General features: G+C 33.0%; 1 protein-coding gene across 4 annotated transcripts in view; it reads left to right on the forward strand.

Moving 5' to 3' along the window:
* Nucleotides 1-16,575, forward strand: part of LOC132703471 (protein numb) — a 37,109-nt gene extending 20,534 nt beyond the window's left edge. For 3 of the 4 annotated variants that reach the window (XM_060672742.1, XM_060672739.1, XM_060672743.1), the window contains exons 2-6: nucleotides 6,174-6,407; nucleotides 7,768-7,913; nucleotides 9,117-9,351; nucleotides 11,858-12,121; nucleotides 12,609-16,575. In XM_060672742.1, the coding sequence (XP_060528725.1) occupies nucleotides 6,201-6,407; nucleotides 7,768-7,913; nucleotides 9,117-9,351; nucleotides 11,858-12,121; nucleotides 12,609-13,184 (1,428 nt within the window). In that variant the 5' untranslated portion in view covers nucleotides 6,174-6,200 and the 3' untranslated portion in view covers nucleotides 13,185-16,575. Of the gene's footprint in view, nucleotides 1-1,686; nucleotides 1,805-6,173; nucleotides 6,408-7,767; nucleotides 7,914-9,116; nucleotides 9,352-11,857; nucleotides 12,122-12,608 lie in introns of those variants that run through there. The other variant, XM_060672740.1, reaches the window with a different exon arrangement.
* The last annotated feature ends 888 nt before the right edge of the window (nucleotides 16,576-17,463 follow it).

Here is a 17,463-nt window from a genome sequence, read left to right on the forward strand (position 1 = left end):
TTTTGTTTTCAGAGTAATAATATTTAGAATTTGTAAAGTCCAGCGCACGCGTCGGCAACAATTTCCATTGCTTGGCATTTCAACGAGAGTGTAAAAATCACAAAACTACTGACCTTAACTTCAAAGCGCCATTTCTCCTGGGTCTAAATTTTCACTTACGAGTAGCACATAAAAAAGTAACGTTGACTATTCAAGGTAACATTAAAGGGCATTAATGCCAAAAATATAATAAAATAAATATTTTAAAATTTTTAAAATTGTTACCGTGGCTCTACTTTTTACAAAACTTCTGGATTCCTCCTGTGTCAGTTTTTGCTGAGTCGAACTTGCTGACGTTTCGCCCAATCATCCTGTTGGCTTCCTCAGAGCTTGACTGAAACCGTGCTACAACTTCTTATGTACTAGGATGAAATCTATGTTTATAAAGTTTCAGCATTTGAATTTGTTATATTACATCCGGGAGAAGTTGGTATCGGAAAACTCAATTACAAACTTTCCACCACATAGAAAATCCTATTTTTGAGGTTTTTCTAAAACTAACAAATATAAAGTCCATTTAGGCATGTTTCTATGTTTTATAGTTTGCCATTATTATAATGATGTCAATGTAGTCCGCAAGTTTTGAAGAACAATGTTTGTTGGAACTTTGGGAAAATATTTATTATTTTTATTTTGTTCATCCAAATTGTGACGAATAAGTTTTTTAGCTTTAATGGCTTTATCAAGGCGTTAAAATCATTAAAAGTACCAAAACGAATTTAATATTGCTGAAAACGCATTATTTAGACACAAGTTCTTAAACTCAGCACGACAAAGTATACAGGATGTCCCATCCATTTGCTATAGCAATATTTAGTGTTGGGACTGGTCAATTGACCACGGCCAATTTCGTAATTCTTAATTGACCCTTTTTTAATTGACTAATCATTTTTTTTGCAATTTTAGAGTGTTATCTATCATTATTTAGTAATAATATGTATTTTATAATAAATTATGAAGCGTTTTTGATGTCCAATTTAACTATAACCCTTTCCAATTAAGATCCGAATACGATACTCATAATATCGACTCCATCTGGTTCCCATAACAACGCGATGGCAAAGTAACGCACAATATAAATAAATAAATATCAATAAATCAATATAAATTTCATGGTATTTTAAAAATTATTTCGGTCAATTGACACACAAAAAATTTGATCTATCGATTCCACAACCCTGCGAATATGAAACACGTGTAGCCAAAAATTTTAAGCTCATTTATTAAATAGTCGCTAGCAGCAAATCAAGCTCGCGATTAAACCTACTTTTATAAAACTTATTGCAATATACTGTGAGCTACAGGGCTCCCATCGACTTCAGTTTAACCTTAAATTTTCAAATATTTTACAATTATGTCCATAGTTGCGCTTTTTCCTCAACAGTATTATTTTTTTCGAATCTACATCGTTTCATTAAACTGTCTATGTGTATAGTTATAGTATAGTCATATGTTTACGAAAATAATGAGGAATTGAGACGCACAATTAGCATTTTTAAAAAGCGAATCTTTATTCTCCCTAATCTTTACGAAAACTTATAAAATAATTAAACCGTAAAAGGCTAACACTATCCCATTATTTTGCCGCAAATCTCCACAATAATGTTATTAATTGAAACGCGTCGAGATAACGATGACGTCTCATTTATAATTTTTATTATTTTACAGTTTCGGGACTAGCGTAGATGTGCTTAAAGTTACGTACGAGTAATTGGTATTAATGCTTCCTATTTCTGTTACTCCTGATCTTAAGACCGATCGTGATGTAAGTAGAGCTGCGTTTTTGACTGTCGCCTTGCTTCGATTTGGTGCTTGCCAGTGAGTGCTTATCTGTGTTGTATATTACCTACCCTATTGGTCGGCAGCTAGTGTTTAGAGCCATTGCAATAAAAGTTAGCTGTATTGAGTATTTATTTGCTGATAATGGCTTACGCGTAAGCATTATCAGCAATGACGGCATTATAAGGGTTTGTGGTGGTCTGTAAATAAGAGTTTATTTATTTTGCCTTATGTATTTGTTAAAACTGTTACGTTTTAAATGAATACTAAAATATTCAAACGTGACTGAATTATAAAAAAAGGATATTATACAAGTTTGATAAATATCATTTAGCTTTAGAGTTTGTTTTGAGCGACTTTGTTTTGTTTATTTTGTCAATGTGTTCTATGCCGTACTTATTTAAGACCATTGCTTTTTGGATATATTTTTATAAAACAATAAGTACCGGAATATACCGCAAATGATAGATACTTTATATGCTGAACCTCCTCCATTTGTTGATTGTTTTTTCGGATATTAAATATTTTAATATGCATATTTTTTGTTTAAATAAATTCCGTGGCTCCGCATAAATTTCTATTACTATCGTAATGCAAATAATGATTTTTTTTAGGTATTGTAATATATACTACAAATGTATTTTTTCTACTCCCTAGTCTAAAATACCCAAGCGTCACTTTATTACGTCATCTTTACTTTAATCACTGGTTTACATATATGCCTTTTCATACTGCTTTACAGCGCATATTTTTGATAAATTGTAGCCATGGTATTTTTACGTTTATCAGTTCTGACTCTGACGTCACAAGTCGGTCAGAAAACTAATTGACGTAGAAAAGGTATAGTATGCAACACGTTGATAAACTTGCAATCACTCGGTTATAAAGCACTCACTCCGATTGTGTCAAAACAAATTCGTGACTAAAATGGTGTCCAACAAACTTGTTGCATATACTATTTTACAGAGTATTCACTGAAAATGCTTTATTATGGGTAGATAATTCCGATAAGAAAATCGAAATATTTTGGTACTTACTCTTAGTTTAAAAACCTAATGCAGTGGTATAGTACAGCTTTTTCTAAATAAATATTCAGCAAATTGAGTAGTCAATAAAAAATTATTAGGTCATGGCACTTTACGAAGTGAAGTAACGCTAAGATCAATCAAACAAGAAATTTTCTGTTGATAAAATTAATCAAATTTAAGATTGTGAAAACGAAAACAAATAAAAATATATCTACAGGTGCAAAATGTTTGAAATTCGAGCACTATCCGGAAAGACAAAAATTAATAGTGATGTTCGAAAATTTGCCATAACTGTTTACGCCGTAAGAAATTGTGAATACATTAACCAGCCTTGACCGGTTTCAAATAATGGGCGTGAAACGCCAGTAGCATTGGATTACATCAACTTGACGGTGAAAACGCAAGTACCTATGCTGAATCGCATGAGTATGAGTAAGAAAACTAACCATGCGATTCGCTAAAATAACAGCCGTGTGAGTTTTTTTTCTTGCCTGCATAAAACGTGATTTCATTTGACTGTCGGTCTGGCCAATTCAGAGAAGCTGTGAAAGTGTTTGGCATTCAAATGGGGCAACGTGAATCAGGGTGATGAGTCAGGAACGTACACCCAAATTCACTGAACCAGAGTTCGTTTATGTTGATTTTAAAAATAAGTGGTTGGTATTAAAAATAAATTAAAAGTAATATTTTTCTAATTGCAAAAATTAGCTTAAGCCAATTCCGAAATAGAGCACAATTTCATCGACCCAAAGAGCAGTCGTTTCATGTTTTATTACCAACTGTATGCATCTCGAGGTAAAAACAAATGTTAAGAAAGTACAGTGTCGCAAGACAACGTTTAACACGTGTTTAACAGGAAAATAAAAAAATATGGACTTCTAAATTAACACGCAAAGAGGTACCGCCAAACAAAGAACTATTCCAAATGCAAATGATGCCACCATGTACCTAAATAATTTAGAGACCTATTTTCGTAACAATTCTGCTGCAATCCAATTGGGACAAAAGTACAGAGCCTTGAAAAACGATACTTTGAATCGAATAATGTAAAAACTGGGTTAAGCTTTATTCCAGGCTTGGAAGCAAAGATTGCTACTTGAAATTTATTTGCCATTTGATATAATAAAATAGACTTCTTCAAATCGGTGACAGTAAAGTATTTTATTTAGGGCTATGTAAATAAGCCATTAGTAAGATTTACCAGACTCGATTTAGAAACCCGAAATTCAAGATAAACGGAACACGAAATCTATTTTTATTTGGCTATTCGTGTAAATATTGAAAATATTCAATTCATTGTAACCTAATAGTTGCATGTTATTATCTTCTATGCGATTAAAACAATTTTGCCACGCCCTTGTCTATTAAAATATCTTCATTATCATTTTTTGCTATTAGCAATGTGTTTCAAACATTTTTATATTTTCGCCAAGGTGCAATTTAGTAATTTAATTCTAATTACAGCGTAGGTAGTTGAAAATAAAACTGTTTCACCTTAATTAACAAAACCTTGGGGTACGTAAAATTAATGTATCATATCAAAGATACCACTGCCTAGACTAAAATGATAACGAAACTCCTCAATTCTGTTCCTGCATGCTAGAAACTAATCAGGATTTTTCCAACGACAATTTTGGGACATCCCGTAATATAAAGCGTGTTGTTGTTTAAATAGTTTCGCCATACTGAAAGAAAAATAAAAACGCTGGCAGAATAAATTTTACAACTTATTCGGACACCTTTTTAGGAGAATTTTGTAATTTTAAATTCTAAAATTTTTGTGGTTTAATTTTTTTTTAATTAAAAAAGTTTAGTTTTTTTCTATATGTCGTCGCTTTTCTATATTTTTGCGAAGGCTTTGCCTTATCTACTATCTCCTTATTTATAGGCTCCTGGATTCTTCCTGCGTCGGTTTTTGTTGAATCGTACTTACTGACGTTTCGCCAATCATCCTGTTGGCTTCTTCCCTTCTCTCCTTCGCCTTATCTGTCAAGAACTTTATGGCTTCCTCGTAGTTTTTATTCTGATTTTCATAACCAAACTAAAATGCCTAGGTGTATGCTTGTCCTATCGATAGTCACTCATCAAATGTTGTACTATTTACAAAACTTCTGGATTGCTCCTGTGTCGGTTGATGTTGAGTCGAACTTGCTAACGTTTCGCCAATCATTCTGTTGGCTTCTTCAAACCTTAAATGAAACTGAATAACTATACCAACTGAAGCGAACAGGATAATTGGCGAAACGTTAGCAAGCTCGAGCCAACATCAACCGACACAGGTGGAATCCAGAAGATTTGTAAATAGTATTACAGTAGTCTGTGGAAGTTTCTTTGAAAAACAAAAACATCAAATTGTGTGTTCTACAAAGATCTTAGGCAATTATTCAATAAGATTTGAAATGTATATTTTCACCCTGCTGTGAAAGATTCAATATGCTCTCACTTTCGGTTAGACAGCAAGGGATCATTTTATCCTTTTCATTTATATTCTAAATTTATTTCGAAGTTATTTTGGTTTTTATTGAACTTGAAATAAAAATGTGCAAGCGTGAAGATAAATTTTACTGTTCCATATTTAGGCAATTATTCAATAAGATTTGAAGTTTATATTTTCACTCTGAAAAATTGAAAACCGTTATTGGCTCAATCCTATGCCTGGTGTCTAAAAAATCGCTCATAAATTTGATATTAAACATTTTTTTTATACGCAACCAGAAAATTGAGTCATTAATCCAATAATTTTATGAATCTCTTATTATACCAATCCCAAACAAATTTAATTATAATTATTTTTGGTTGAAATATCGTATTCGCTCAGTTGAAATTTTAAAGTCTAGCCAAAACACCACCAAAATAGGTACATCAGCTTTCACGCAATCAAAAGGTTTCACAAGTTTTAAAAAGCTTCCACATATTTCTAAACGATTTTACTGATTTTGAATTTGAAAAAATGAAATCGTCTATTTTTTATTACCTTAGCCTTATATCGTATGATCTTTACCAACTGTACGTTATGATTTCACAAGTAACAAAGATTTCCCAGATTTCACTGATTTTTCAGATCTGGTACACCATATTTCACACATGATTTTACCAGTCCGAATAAGTAGAGTCTTACGGCAGTCGAAATGTCAAAAATGCAATTCGAGCCGAGCGATACGCATACAAAATAAATGTTTAGGATAGTTCCCATGATTTACACGATTAGCGAAATTCATTTAGGTACCCACGGCCGCTGTGATTACCGCTTATTGTACCTGTTTACCTACTTCTCACGGTCGCGAATTTCTGATGCATAATAATGGTTTTGTTTTTTTTTTTTTGCAGAGGCGCAGCCTTCGGTCCCCTCGCAAAATGGACAGATTGCGAAGGTCCTTTAGGGATTCCTTCCGCAAGCGGAAGGATCGGATCCCTGAAAGCTCAAAACCGCACCAGTGGCAGGCTGACGAATGCGCCGTTAGATCGGGTACCTGTACCTTTGCGGTCAAGTATTTGGGGTGCGTCGAGGTGTTTGACTCCAGGGGGATGCAAGTATGCGAGGAGGCGCTTAAAGTATTGAGGGTAAGTTTTTTCCGGCTAGACGTGGGAAAAATAAGTGACTTCAATTAGAACTCGACAAGAAGGGGTTTTTCTTTCATGATAGCGATCGGAAAAAGGTTTCTTAGCTCGTTCCACTTATTTCTATCAAATTTCGTAATCATAAATATTTTCTTCATACTGAAAAATAAAAAAATCTCTATTATATCTTATCTAACACTTGTTAAAGTTGGCATAAAGTGAATACAACTTCAAGTTTTGGAGTAATATTTCAAAAAACAAATAAATTAATTTGCTTAATAATTAAACAATAATAATCTAACCTGTTATTTACTCGTTATGTTTACAACTTACACGATAAGCTAACTTGGGTCAATCAAATAATCAGCTAACGACACAACGTTTACATGGGTGATTCCGTTCTGTTACTAAAATCACATAAACTCTTTGCACTACTTCATCAACTCAATTTTTGTAAACAGTATTGAGATGACGTACTTTCGACATGATTCACTAGAGGTTTCATAAATCTCGAGGTAGATGGCGCTCGAGTCATAGAAATTCAAATTAAAACATTCGTTAAATTTTAAAGACAAAGTTATTGAACCGAACTCACAATATTAACTAAACAGTGTCAATTGTTTTTAATTTGATCACAGGAATAAGAATTTACGAAAAGAAAATAAAATTAAGAATTTATAAATAAATTTTAAAAATGGACATGACACGGTACTGACATTTAACTATATATTGTTTAATGACAATTGATATCATATAAAAAGTATGATGAAATATGTTTATGATCATTTAATTAATACAAAAATTTCATTATTAGATGATTAATTAATCACCAGTGAGAACAAACAATACAAGATATAAAAAGTTACAGTTACAGAATCACACATATGTATAAATTTTATGTCTTCTAATGCAAATTTTTAATTGCATAACAGTACAAAACGCTTTACATCTGATTGTTGTATGTTGAATACATCTGTCGAAAGACGTTTAGCATCTTAAATTACATAATGTTTAATTAGAAAAATAGAAGATCTTAAATACATGTTTATACAGGGTGTTCCGAAATTGGAAGTCAATATGCTCTTAAAGAGATAACATTTCTTGTAAACTGGAGTCCATTTCTCCAAGTGCATACTTGGGGAAGTTTTTTTGTAAATATTATTAAAACCTATTAAGTAAACAATTTACTTTAAATACATGACTCAAGAAAATAGCACTGATTTGTATTTAGTAAATAAGCATTTAGAAAAAATCCGCCACCAGGTCAATTTTAACACTCTGTTGAGTTTGTGTCTGAACTAATAAGTCAGTCTTAGTCGAATAGTAATTTATATTTATTTATTTTATCATGTCGTTTTTTTAGGGCTCAAGAAGGAGGCCCACTCGTGCAGTTCTTCACGTTAGCGGCGATGGACTGCGGGTGGTCGAAGAAGAAACCAAGGGATTAATTGTAGATCAAACTATCGAAAAAGTCTCATTTTGCGCGCCAGATAGAAATCACGAAAGGGGGTAAGTGGTCTGCAACATATTATGGCGGACCAATACATCATGATAAATTATGGCGGCGATCGATGAATATACCGAGTTTCCCAAAACTCACTTCGCCCATGTAAACGAAAATTTTAATTTTTAAAAAGTTTTCCATAAATTACGTTTTGTTTTGTAAATGTAAATCATAAGAAATAGAAATATAGAAGAAAAAGTATAGAAATAAAAGTTTTAACTTTGTAACTAAAACTTAAGCTCGGATGGAAAAAGAAGAATAAAGGTATATTTATTTCATATTTCGAAGAAGGCTTCAAAGTGAAAACTTAATATTCGTAAATTTCACGAAAAAAATTTGAACAAAATGTATCTGATGTTTGCAAACGATGTTAATGAAGAGGAAGATCGGGAACCGAGATGTGAGTCAAATCTTAAATCTGGAAAGGCGGACTTTAACAGAGGGTAGAACCTACAAAATTAGCAACTAGGGAATTCGTTAAACCGTTTTGTCTATCGAATGAAATGCACCAGACTGTACCAATGTGACAAATGAACTAACCCTTTATCTACAAGAAGGTCCATTAAAGTTTTTCTTCCTAAACTGAAATAATTATTGCTTACCCATTATTTAAATATGAATTTTCTTAACAAATAAATATTTTAACCTAACTTTTGTGTTTGACAGTTTTTATCTAGTGCACATAGAATGAGAGAAATAAAATACAACTCGCTCTCGGCTGGGCTCACTGCTTATTCGCCCACTTTCCGGCATCCGCCGATGATTTTTCTAGTAAGAAAAGATTTTGACCGATATCATAAAACACCGAGGACGATCCGTGCCCATCCGACCTCCAACCGGCGTGAACAACGAAAACAGCGGGGCCGGTACACTTAGATACTTTAAAACATTCACCAAACACTTTAGAACAAAAATTGCACTAAAAAAAGCAGATATTAGAGCTTTTTGGGACGAATACAACGGATTCTGCAAGGAGCGAGAGGAGGTTAAACCATGTGCTCCACCACAGAATCCCACATAGAATAAAATAGATTTATAAAATTCAGGCAGTAAGAAGAAAGAAGAAAATTTCTTTTCTATTACTTAGGTTATTTTGGTTCTAAACCCCAAACATGAAAGTTTATATTCATTTAAAGACTTTGGAGGATATAACTTAAAAATTATATATTCGGATAAATGCCAATTAATTCTAAACTAATTGTTTTTAGGTTTAGTTATATCTGCCGAGACGGTACCACAAGACGGTGGATGTGTCATGGGTTTCTAGCTCTTAGAGAATCGGGCGAAAGGTTGTCCCATGCGGTAGGCTGTGCGTTTGCTGTGTGCTTAGAAAGGAAACAAAAAAGGGACAAGGAATGCGGGGTCACCATGATGTTCGATACGAAGAACAACACCTTTACAAGAACCGGATCGTTTAGGCAGCAGACTATGACTGAAAGAGCGGTAAGTATTTTATTACTGGTTTATTATTTTTGTAGGCAATACTAAATCAGTAACCAAAAATCGAACATAAATTATCGAGAAGTTGTATACCTAAACAAACTTATTAACTATAGTTCAACTTTGTCCGAAAATAATGGGCGGTTAAATTTTATAGAGAAAAAAATGAATTAATATTCCAAATTTGGGTCATATCATTTAGCGACCATGAATACATATTGACTTGTGATAAAATTAATACTTTCGTTACAAGCAAAATTTATTTTTGAATTACCTGTTCAATTTGTACAATGCAATTTCAACATAATAGTATATTATGCAACAAGTGCGGTAAATGGCATTTGACTTACAAGTTTATTTGACACGAGCGGAGCGAGTGTTTAATAAACGAGTGACTTAAAAAGTTTACTACACGTGTTGCATACTATACTTTTTCTACGACCGTTAATTTGTGGGTACATTTTCGCAAAGCAACACGAATACATTCACTGACATGGCCGTCAGAATTGACAAACGTCAAAATTCGAAGCGTGAGAAATATCTCCGAAAACATTCGATTGCTCCCAAGTCCGTGCGGTAAAATCCCGGAAATGTCCGAAGTGGCTCGAAATCATGGGAAACGAAACTGACGCGGTATGACGTGGTACGCATCCCGCACGCTAGATCGATGGGTAATTAGGTATTTTATAGACGGGAGTAGAAAAAAACTAATCTAAGCATTGAAGACAATTGGAGAGGCGACGGTCTTTGTTTTTTACAAAACTAGGTTTTAAAACTGTTTATGACCTTCTTGTCGTTTGCCTCTTCGTTTCTCTACAGTCCAATCGTTATAAAAGCAACAAATTGAATGAAAAAATTATTCACATAGCATTGTTTTCATTAAAAATATCGAAGTCATTGTACGTCATGTACGTCACCGTTAAAGGTAAAAATTAAATTTGCAATGGAAAAGATGTACCTTTACTCATAAATACATACGTAACACTACTGAATTAATTTAGAATGATATAAAAACATTTCTGGATTAGTGAACATTTATTTCAATTTTTAAAGAAGTAATTGGTATACCAAGAATTAAAATGTTTGATTTGATTTTGTCTTAAATTAATTGTAGATAATACAATAAATACAGGAAATTTAGAGTACCATTTGTAAAAACCTTTATTTAATTTGAATTTAAAAAACCACACATCTGAATAACAATAAATTAAGTTCATTTTACAGATAGGTATGTATTTTTATAAGCCATACTATCTATAAGCCCACCAAATCTTAGTAAAACATTCATTTCAATTGAAATTGTTCGCTTAAAAAAGGAGACCCGACAACTATTCCAATGCGTGAGACCCAACGTTTTTTGCTTCTAGGTTATGCTCGAAGTTTTACCTGTGGCTACTGTAGGGGTAAAACCATTATGATAGTTTTAAATTAATATATATATATATATATATATATATATATATATATATATATATATATATATATATATATATATATATATATATATATATATATATATATTCGGCATCGAGAGATGCTTGATCGCTACATATTGTGATTGCTCTTTTGCACAGTGTTTGAATTATTCCTAGTTTGGTTGCTTCAGAATGGTTAGACTCAAAATTTAGATACTGTCCTGTGTGGGTAGGTTTCCTATATACAGAGGTGTTAATAGAACCATTATTTCTACTTACTAGGACGTCTAGAAACGGTAGACAGCCGTTCTTTTTTTTCTCAATAGTAAATTTAATTGATGTTCGCAAAGAATTAAGATGATTGAGAAAAGAGTCTAGCTGTCTATCGGTTCCACTTCAGATAATGAAGGTATCGTCAACATATCGAAGCCACATCTTAGGTTTAATAGTTGCAGTGTTTATGACATGAGTTTCGAACCACTCCATGTATATGTTCGCTATCACTGGAGAGAGAAGAACCCATCGGAGGCCATCATTTTATTCGTAAAACTTATCTTTGACTTGAAAGTAAGAATTATGCAGACAGCACCTCAGAAGCTCCAACTTTCCCTCAAGTGGCAGCGAAGTTCTCTCTGATAGGGTTGTATCCTTCCTTAGACTAGCCTCAACAATGCTTAACGATTCCTCCAAGGGCACGTTGGTATATAGACTTTCTACGTTAAAGCTAATAAATTTGTCTGAAGGATCTAGTTTCACGTTTTTTGGAATATCTACCAAGTGCCCGGAGTGCCAATGCGTGAGACCCAACGTTTTTTGCTTCTAGGTTGTGCTCGAAGTTGTACCTGTGGCTACTAATTTAATAATTTATAAGAAAATGGATTCGCATATTGCAAAATCACCAATGTGGTTGAACGCTGCTTTGATATGTCAGACATTCTAGCCCCAGATCACAGTATACAGAGAACTATACTGCAGATTAATGAGAATGAAATTTCAAATTTGATAAGGCAACCATTTTTTAAGCATAAAATATATTGTCGGGTCTCTTTTGTCTTTGGCAAGTACGCTGTAAAAAGTGTTTCATTCATTGATAGGTCGACGTTCCTTCCGCACCCAAAGCACCACCAGTCAATCCGTTCGCCATAGAGAGACCACATGCCACACCGAGTTTGCTCCAACGACAGGGTAGCTGTCGAGGTTTCAGTACTCTAGGCCAAAATTCGCCGTTCAAGCGACAGATGTCGCTGCGGGTCAACGATTTGCCAAGCAATACCGCCCGTTTGAATCAGTACAAATCGCCCACGTCCCCGACGGCGAATGGGACGCTAGATTCGAAGCCAGTGTCGCCGATACCTGAGGTATTTAATAAACTCTTGAATGATTTAATTGATTAATACTGCATCACCCGCCGTAGGACGCGGAATATTATTGTTGCAATACATTGCCTTTTATAAATGTATGTTTAATTTACTGTCAAAAATTATTCTGTAACAACGCGAAGGATTGATTTGCATGTATAGTTCGCCGAACAATATACCGTTTTCACATAATCCGATATTTATTTGGTAAATTTTTATGACGGCCTAACCGCAGGCCAGCCTCGCTTGAGTTTCTCTTTGTACTTCGGTATTTCGTGCATACAAATGCCGAAAGCTGACGGATTTGTATAGCCCACACTCACACAAATCAACCAATAGCAAACCGGGAACATTTATAAAAAGCACATTAATATGAATTTATATACCAACTAAAATGTCCAAAATGTACATACATCTCTATAGTTACAGAAAATGCCTCAAATTACAAATTTTATTGCATATAAATGTTTTTTTCCCAATTTTCCAGGTATCGCCGGCCGACTCAGTGACAGCCCTTTGTCAACAACTTTCACAAGGTTTAAGTCAATTAACTCATAGCGGATCAGACGACTTCAACTTCAACAACAGCACATCTTTAAATCAAAATACTATTAATCTCAACGTCACCACCATCAATAACACATTCAATCAGTCGATAACTTCTACGCCAACTACCTCTACTACAACGATAACTCCTGTTAGTCTCAGTTTTAGCCCTAATATTAAACGTAATACTTCAAACATAACTCCCATTGCTATTCGATCGCAAAATACCAGTATTACTACTACAGCAAACACCTTGCCAAAGCCTGAACAATGGTTAGGGCAAATAGTAAAATCTACATCTCCAAGGCCTGGAAGAATGGATGGTAGTTCACCCAGACGAGCGCCATCATTTACTTCTAGAGCGATGAGTCTGGACTCAGCGTCGGAAAATTTAAAGCCTAAACAGCCGGATCCCTTCGATGCTGAATGGGCAGATTCGGCGACAAGGCAGGGTTCTAGTACAAATCCTTTCCTATCACCAAATACCACTCCCACTGCCTTCCAAATACAACTTTAATGGCCCATGGGAGCTGGTCGGTAGTTTTTAAAAAACGTAAAATTTTACGATGTTTATGGTCGTTGTTATTTGTTATATTTATTTAGAAATTTTTTAATTTTTGCGAAGCACTGGTGATAGATTTGAAAAATTGTCCTAAGCGTGTACGCCCTTTCGATAACATACGAAAATCAAATTGACTATTTAGGTTTTTCGTTATTGTCAAAAATACTAAATTGGAAAAGGCCGTGATCCATAACATCAGAAAATAAATTGCAGTGATGCAAACGTCACCTTGTGTTGATGGCAAATCGACCTTATACTCAAAGGAAACCCATAACGCTTGTGTAGCCAACATCAACAGCACATTCTGAACGCGCATGAATGTTGATTTTTTCTTTGGAGGATTAACGCCATAAACCTATGTGATATCTAAGATCCTTTGCTAAATAGCAATAGTGACACAACTCCTTTTAATTTTTTTTTGGTCAGACCTATTTTGCAAAACCAGGTTTGTTGTATCTTAAAAAGTATGAAGGTTATAAGACCAAGACTAATTCCTATGAAGGTTTTTCTTTCAAAAAACCTTTTATCATTATTTTCATTTCTCAATTTAATTTTATGCATTCAGCAAATAAGTAAGTCTTTAGAGCATACACAGCTTGAGCTGTTTTTTATTTGCTGTCTCAGTTATATGTAACGTGGCTTGGTACTTGTGGATTTCAGAAAATATTAATCATTTTTTCTGTGTAAATTGACTACTACAAAGAAACTTTCATATGCGACTGTAATACTATTTACAGGTTCCGATTACTCCCGCGTCGGTTGCTAATGAATCGAATCTGTTGGCTTCACCCAAATCTAAACCAGTTTCAGTTAGGTAAAGTTCAGCTAGTTTGATTTATCAGCAATCGATTCAGAAGCAATCCAGAAGATGTGTAAATGGTATCATTCCTATTATTGATAAGGACCAATTATTTTTATATTTTCCATGTTAACCCATCGAAGTTTTTGTTTATTCACAAAACAGTACGTATCTAAGAGCAGATTTTGGACATTTGATACAGTGACATTTGAATCACTTTTCAATGTTGCAATTTTTGCTTATTTTTACAACTAGTTCATTTTTGTAGTAGATTATTAAATGGCGTACATCTAATTTTTGTTTATGTTGGCTGCTGTTTTTTACGCATTTTATGAGTAACGTCGTAATCGTCACGTATCATTCATTGGTCAATTGTTATTGCAACTCACAGTGATGTGGAAGGTAATGCTGTAGAATCTTGTTAAGCAGTGTCGGATATAGAATATCGAATATATTATTTTTTCTTTTTTAATAAAACAATTCTACATTTATGTATGCAAATATATCAAACTAAACCTTGCAGGCGCTGCATATAATTTACGGATAAATGCTCCATCTCTCCATCCATCTCCAAAGGTATAAATACTGCGCTACTGAATAAGGACAATATTACTTTTATATCCCAATTAGTCTAAGATCATCATGTGTGCGTTTTTCGAATAATATTTCCAACGGGGTTTAATTTTTACAAAAGTTGGTCCCTAAAAAAGATTCGCAAATACTAATTTATAAATTTGTATTAACAACAGCAATAAAATTTTGTTATTAATTTGGAGTTTCAAACGATTTTATTGTGTTTTTTTTTTATTTACCATCATTTCCTATTTTTATTTTTAAATATTTCTTTCAACCAGAATTTGCTATTTTTGTCCAGTTACAGGCTATCCCCGCTAACTGAATAATCAAATTTGTCTTTCATTCGAACTTTTATTGAACAGAAAACTGTTTTATGGCGTTATTTAAAAAAAAAGGATTCTACAGGATTGCTTTGTGACACATTTCGTAATGTTTATCTCGTAATGGGAATTACTTTGTGTTTATTTCAGCTACAAAATTCTGGCAAATTTGCTATTCTGTTTCCAGTAAAAGTATGTGGCAATGAAGTTTACTTTTGGTAATTGCTTCAAAGTTACACTACTTTACCAAATAATAGTCGATTGTAAATTCATATTATTTTTTTATTTTTCATTTGTTATGCCGCCTTATGAGGTTTAATTGAAGTAGTTATGTTGGTTTTTTGATATACAAACAGTATTAAAGAAAATTAATTCTTGCAAACTCTTTGATGGACAATTTACCTAAGTAAGTATGCCAGGACTGAAGGTGCAATTGTGTATTTATCAAGGCACAGTAATTTATACTTTGGAACATCAATAAAAAATTAAACAGAGTAAAAGCAATAAATACACCTTGAGATGGATTCTTTAAAACTATGTAAAACTTCGTTAAATCGCTAATGTTAAAAAATTTGTTGAAATTTAAATGTTTTCGCCGGACTGAATTGTTTCTGGTATAAAAAAAGATGGCAGGATTTTCCCTGTGGGTGATTTATAAATAAGATTATTAAATGTGTATATAAAAGTTTGAATGTATATTAACACCATGAAACTTTCCAGTGCACTGTTTTAAAATTTGCGTAAATCAGATCGAGCTACTTGTTTATGTACAGGATGTGATAAATTAATCAACTAAGATTGAGGAAAATTGAAAAAATATTTATCATTATGAATATATTTATTACACTCTTAACAAATTAACATCGAAGTGTGTAGATTTTGTTGAGAACTAATACTTTTAAAGTGTTTAAGCTTTGATTATTAGTTATCTACAGAAATCGACGCTTATAAAGTTTTTTTTGTGCTGTGTTATGTTCAATTACAAGAAATTAGCTACGAATGCTGTACTGCCAACGGGTAATAACAAATTTATTCGCGGCATATTAGGAATACGCACAGTCAATTTGATGCAAAGTCCTGTTTGGGATCAACAATTTTTGATGTAGTTTAAAACTCTCATTCCATATTTAAAAAATGCATTTAAGCAGTGATTTGTTTATTTTTACGAAAAAATTACCGTCCCTGAAAATGTTTTGAAAATTTACCTATGCAAGTTAGGTATGTTATTTAATTGAAGACATTAAATAAAATTGTTTGAAAAATGTCTGATGCTGTAATTATATTAGCAAAATGATCTTCATTAACAATAGGTTTGTATATATGTATTTTATATAGCTGTTTTTCTTTTGCTATTTAACGTTATATCGGGAGCAGCCGTCAATTTGCATATACTTAAATTCTTGTGGAGTTTGTTTTGTAATAATAAGAAGAGAATTCGTGAAACATAAACGCCTAGTTACTTACTTGATAACTACTTAATAGTGTTTCTAAATGTTAAAACGTTAGAGCAAAGCTATTTTATTGTTCGATAAATTTCCCGTTACTTTTTTGTATGGAGCACGCGCGCTCTGTCTTTGGGCACATGTACTTATGTATACAAATGTATTTTTTAGAAACAATTCCTCTGTAATATATAGAAATATAAGTATTATCTGTTTAACGGTTTCTTTTATTTAGTTAAGTCGCTAATCGACCTTACCCACAATAGCAAATTCCTTTGATAAAATAACCTGATAAATTTAGACGTTGCTTTACATTATCGATAATTCAAACTGCGAACCATGTACCATATCTTTGCGTTAAGCATATGTAACGAAATTTGGAAACTATCATTTTAAATATTTCTTGGTTAATTTAAACAGTTTCCAAATAAAAAAAATGTACGCATTGCAGACTTGCTCTCCAATCAGATAAAATGAAGTCCATCATCTGATTCACTATAGAAAATAGTTTAAAATAAACTAAAAATAAGCAATTAAGCAAAGCATTTAAGCAAATATCAAAACCGCAAAACTATTGACGGAATAGAAGGCATCTTCGTACCCATTGCTCCTGCGTTCACGCCTTGGCACCCTCTGTGGCAGGGTAGCCGGCACTTTTGCACTTTGTTTCCTGTCAAGGCATTTGCTTCTTTTGACTACAGATAGCGCAACTGTAATCGATATGGAGCAGGTATATATATAAAACAAATGCAGTGGCATGAAACGAAAATTTCAAATAAATGCAAATTTATCAAAACAGAAAAATAAATAGTGTAATGAATGTTATTAATTTTTTTTTATTTCAGTCACAAATTTTAATTGCAAATAGTTTGTATACCTAATTATATTAGATATTAGATACGTATTTAATAAGTTGTGCAAAGTAGCTTTTGCGTTCATTTGGGTTTATGGAAAACATATCAAAGTTAGGCATTATCTTGAGTAGTGTTCACCGCCCGGAAAGTTTCATGACTAAAGTGTAGTTAATCAGTAAAATATTTATGTATGAGATAAGTTTCAAGCTTGATAGAATTTCCAAAGAAGTTCTAAGATATATA

The sequence above is a fragment of the Cylas formicarius genome, unplaced genomic scaffold (assembly GCF_029955315.1).
Source record: "Cylas formicarius isolate icCylForm1 unplaced genomic scaffold, icCylForm1.1 PGA_scaffold_6__28_contigs__length_40554024, whole genome shotgun sequence".
Taxonomy (NCBI): Eukaryota; Metazoa; Arthropoda; class Insecta; order Coleoptera; family Brentidae; genus Cylas; species Cylas formicarius.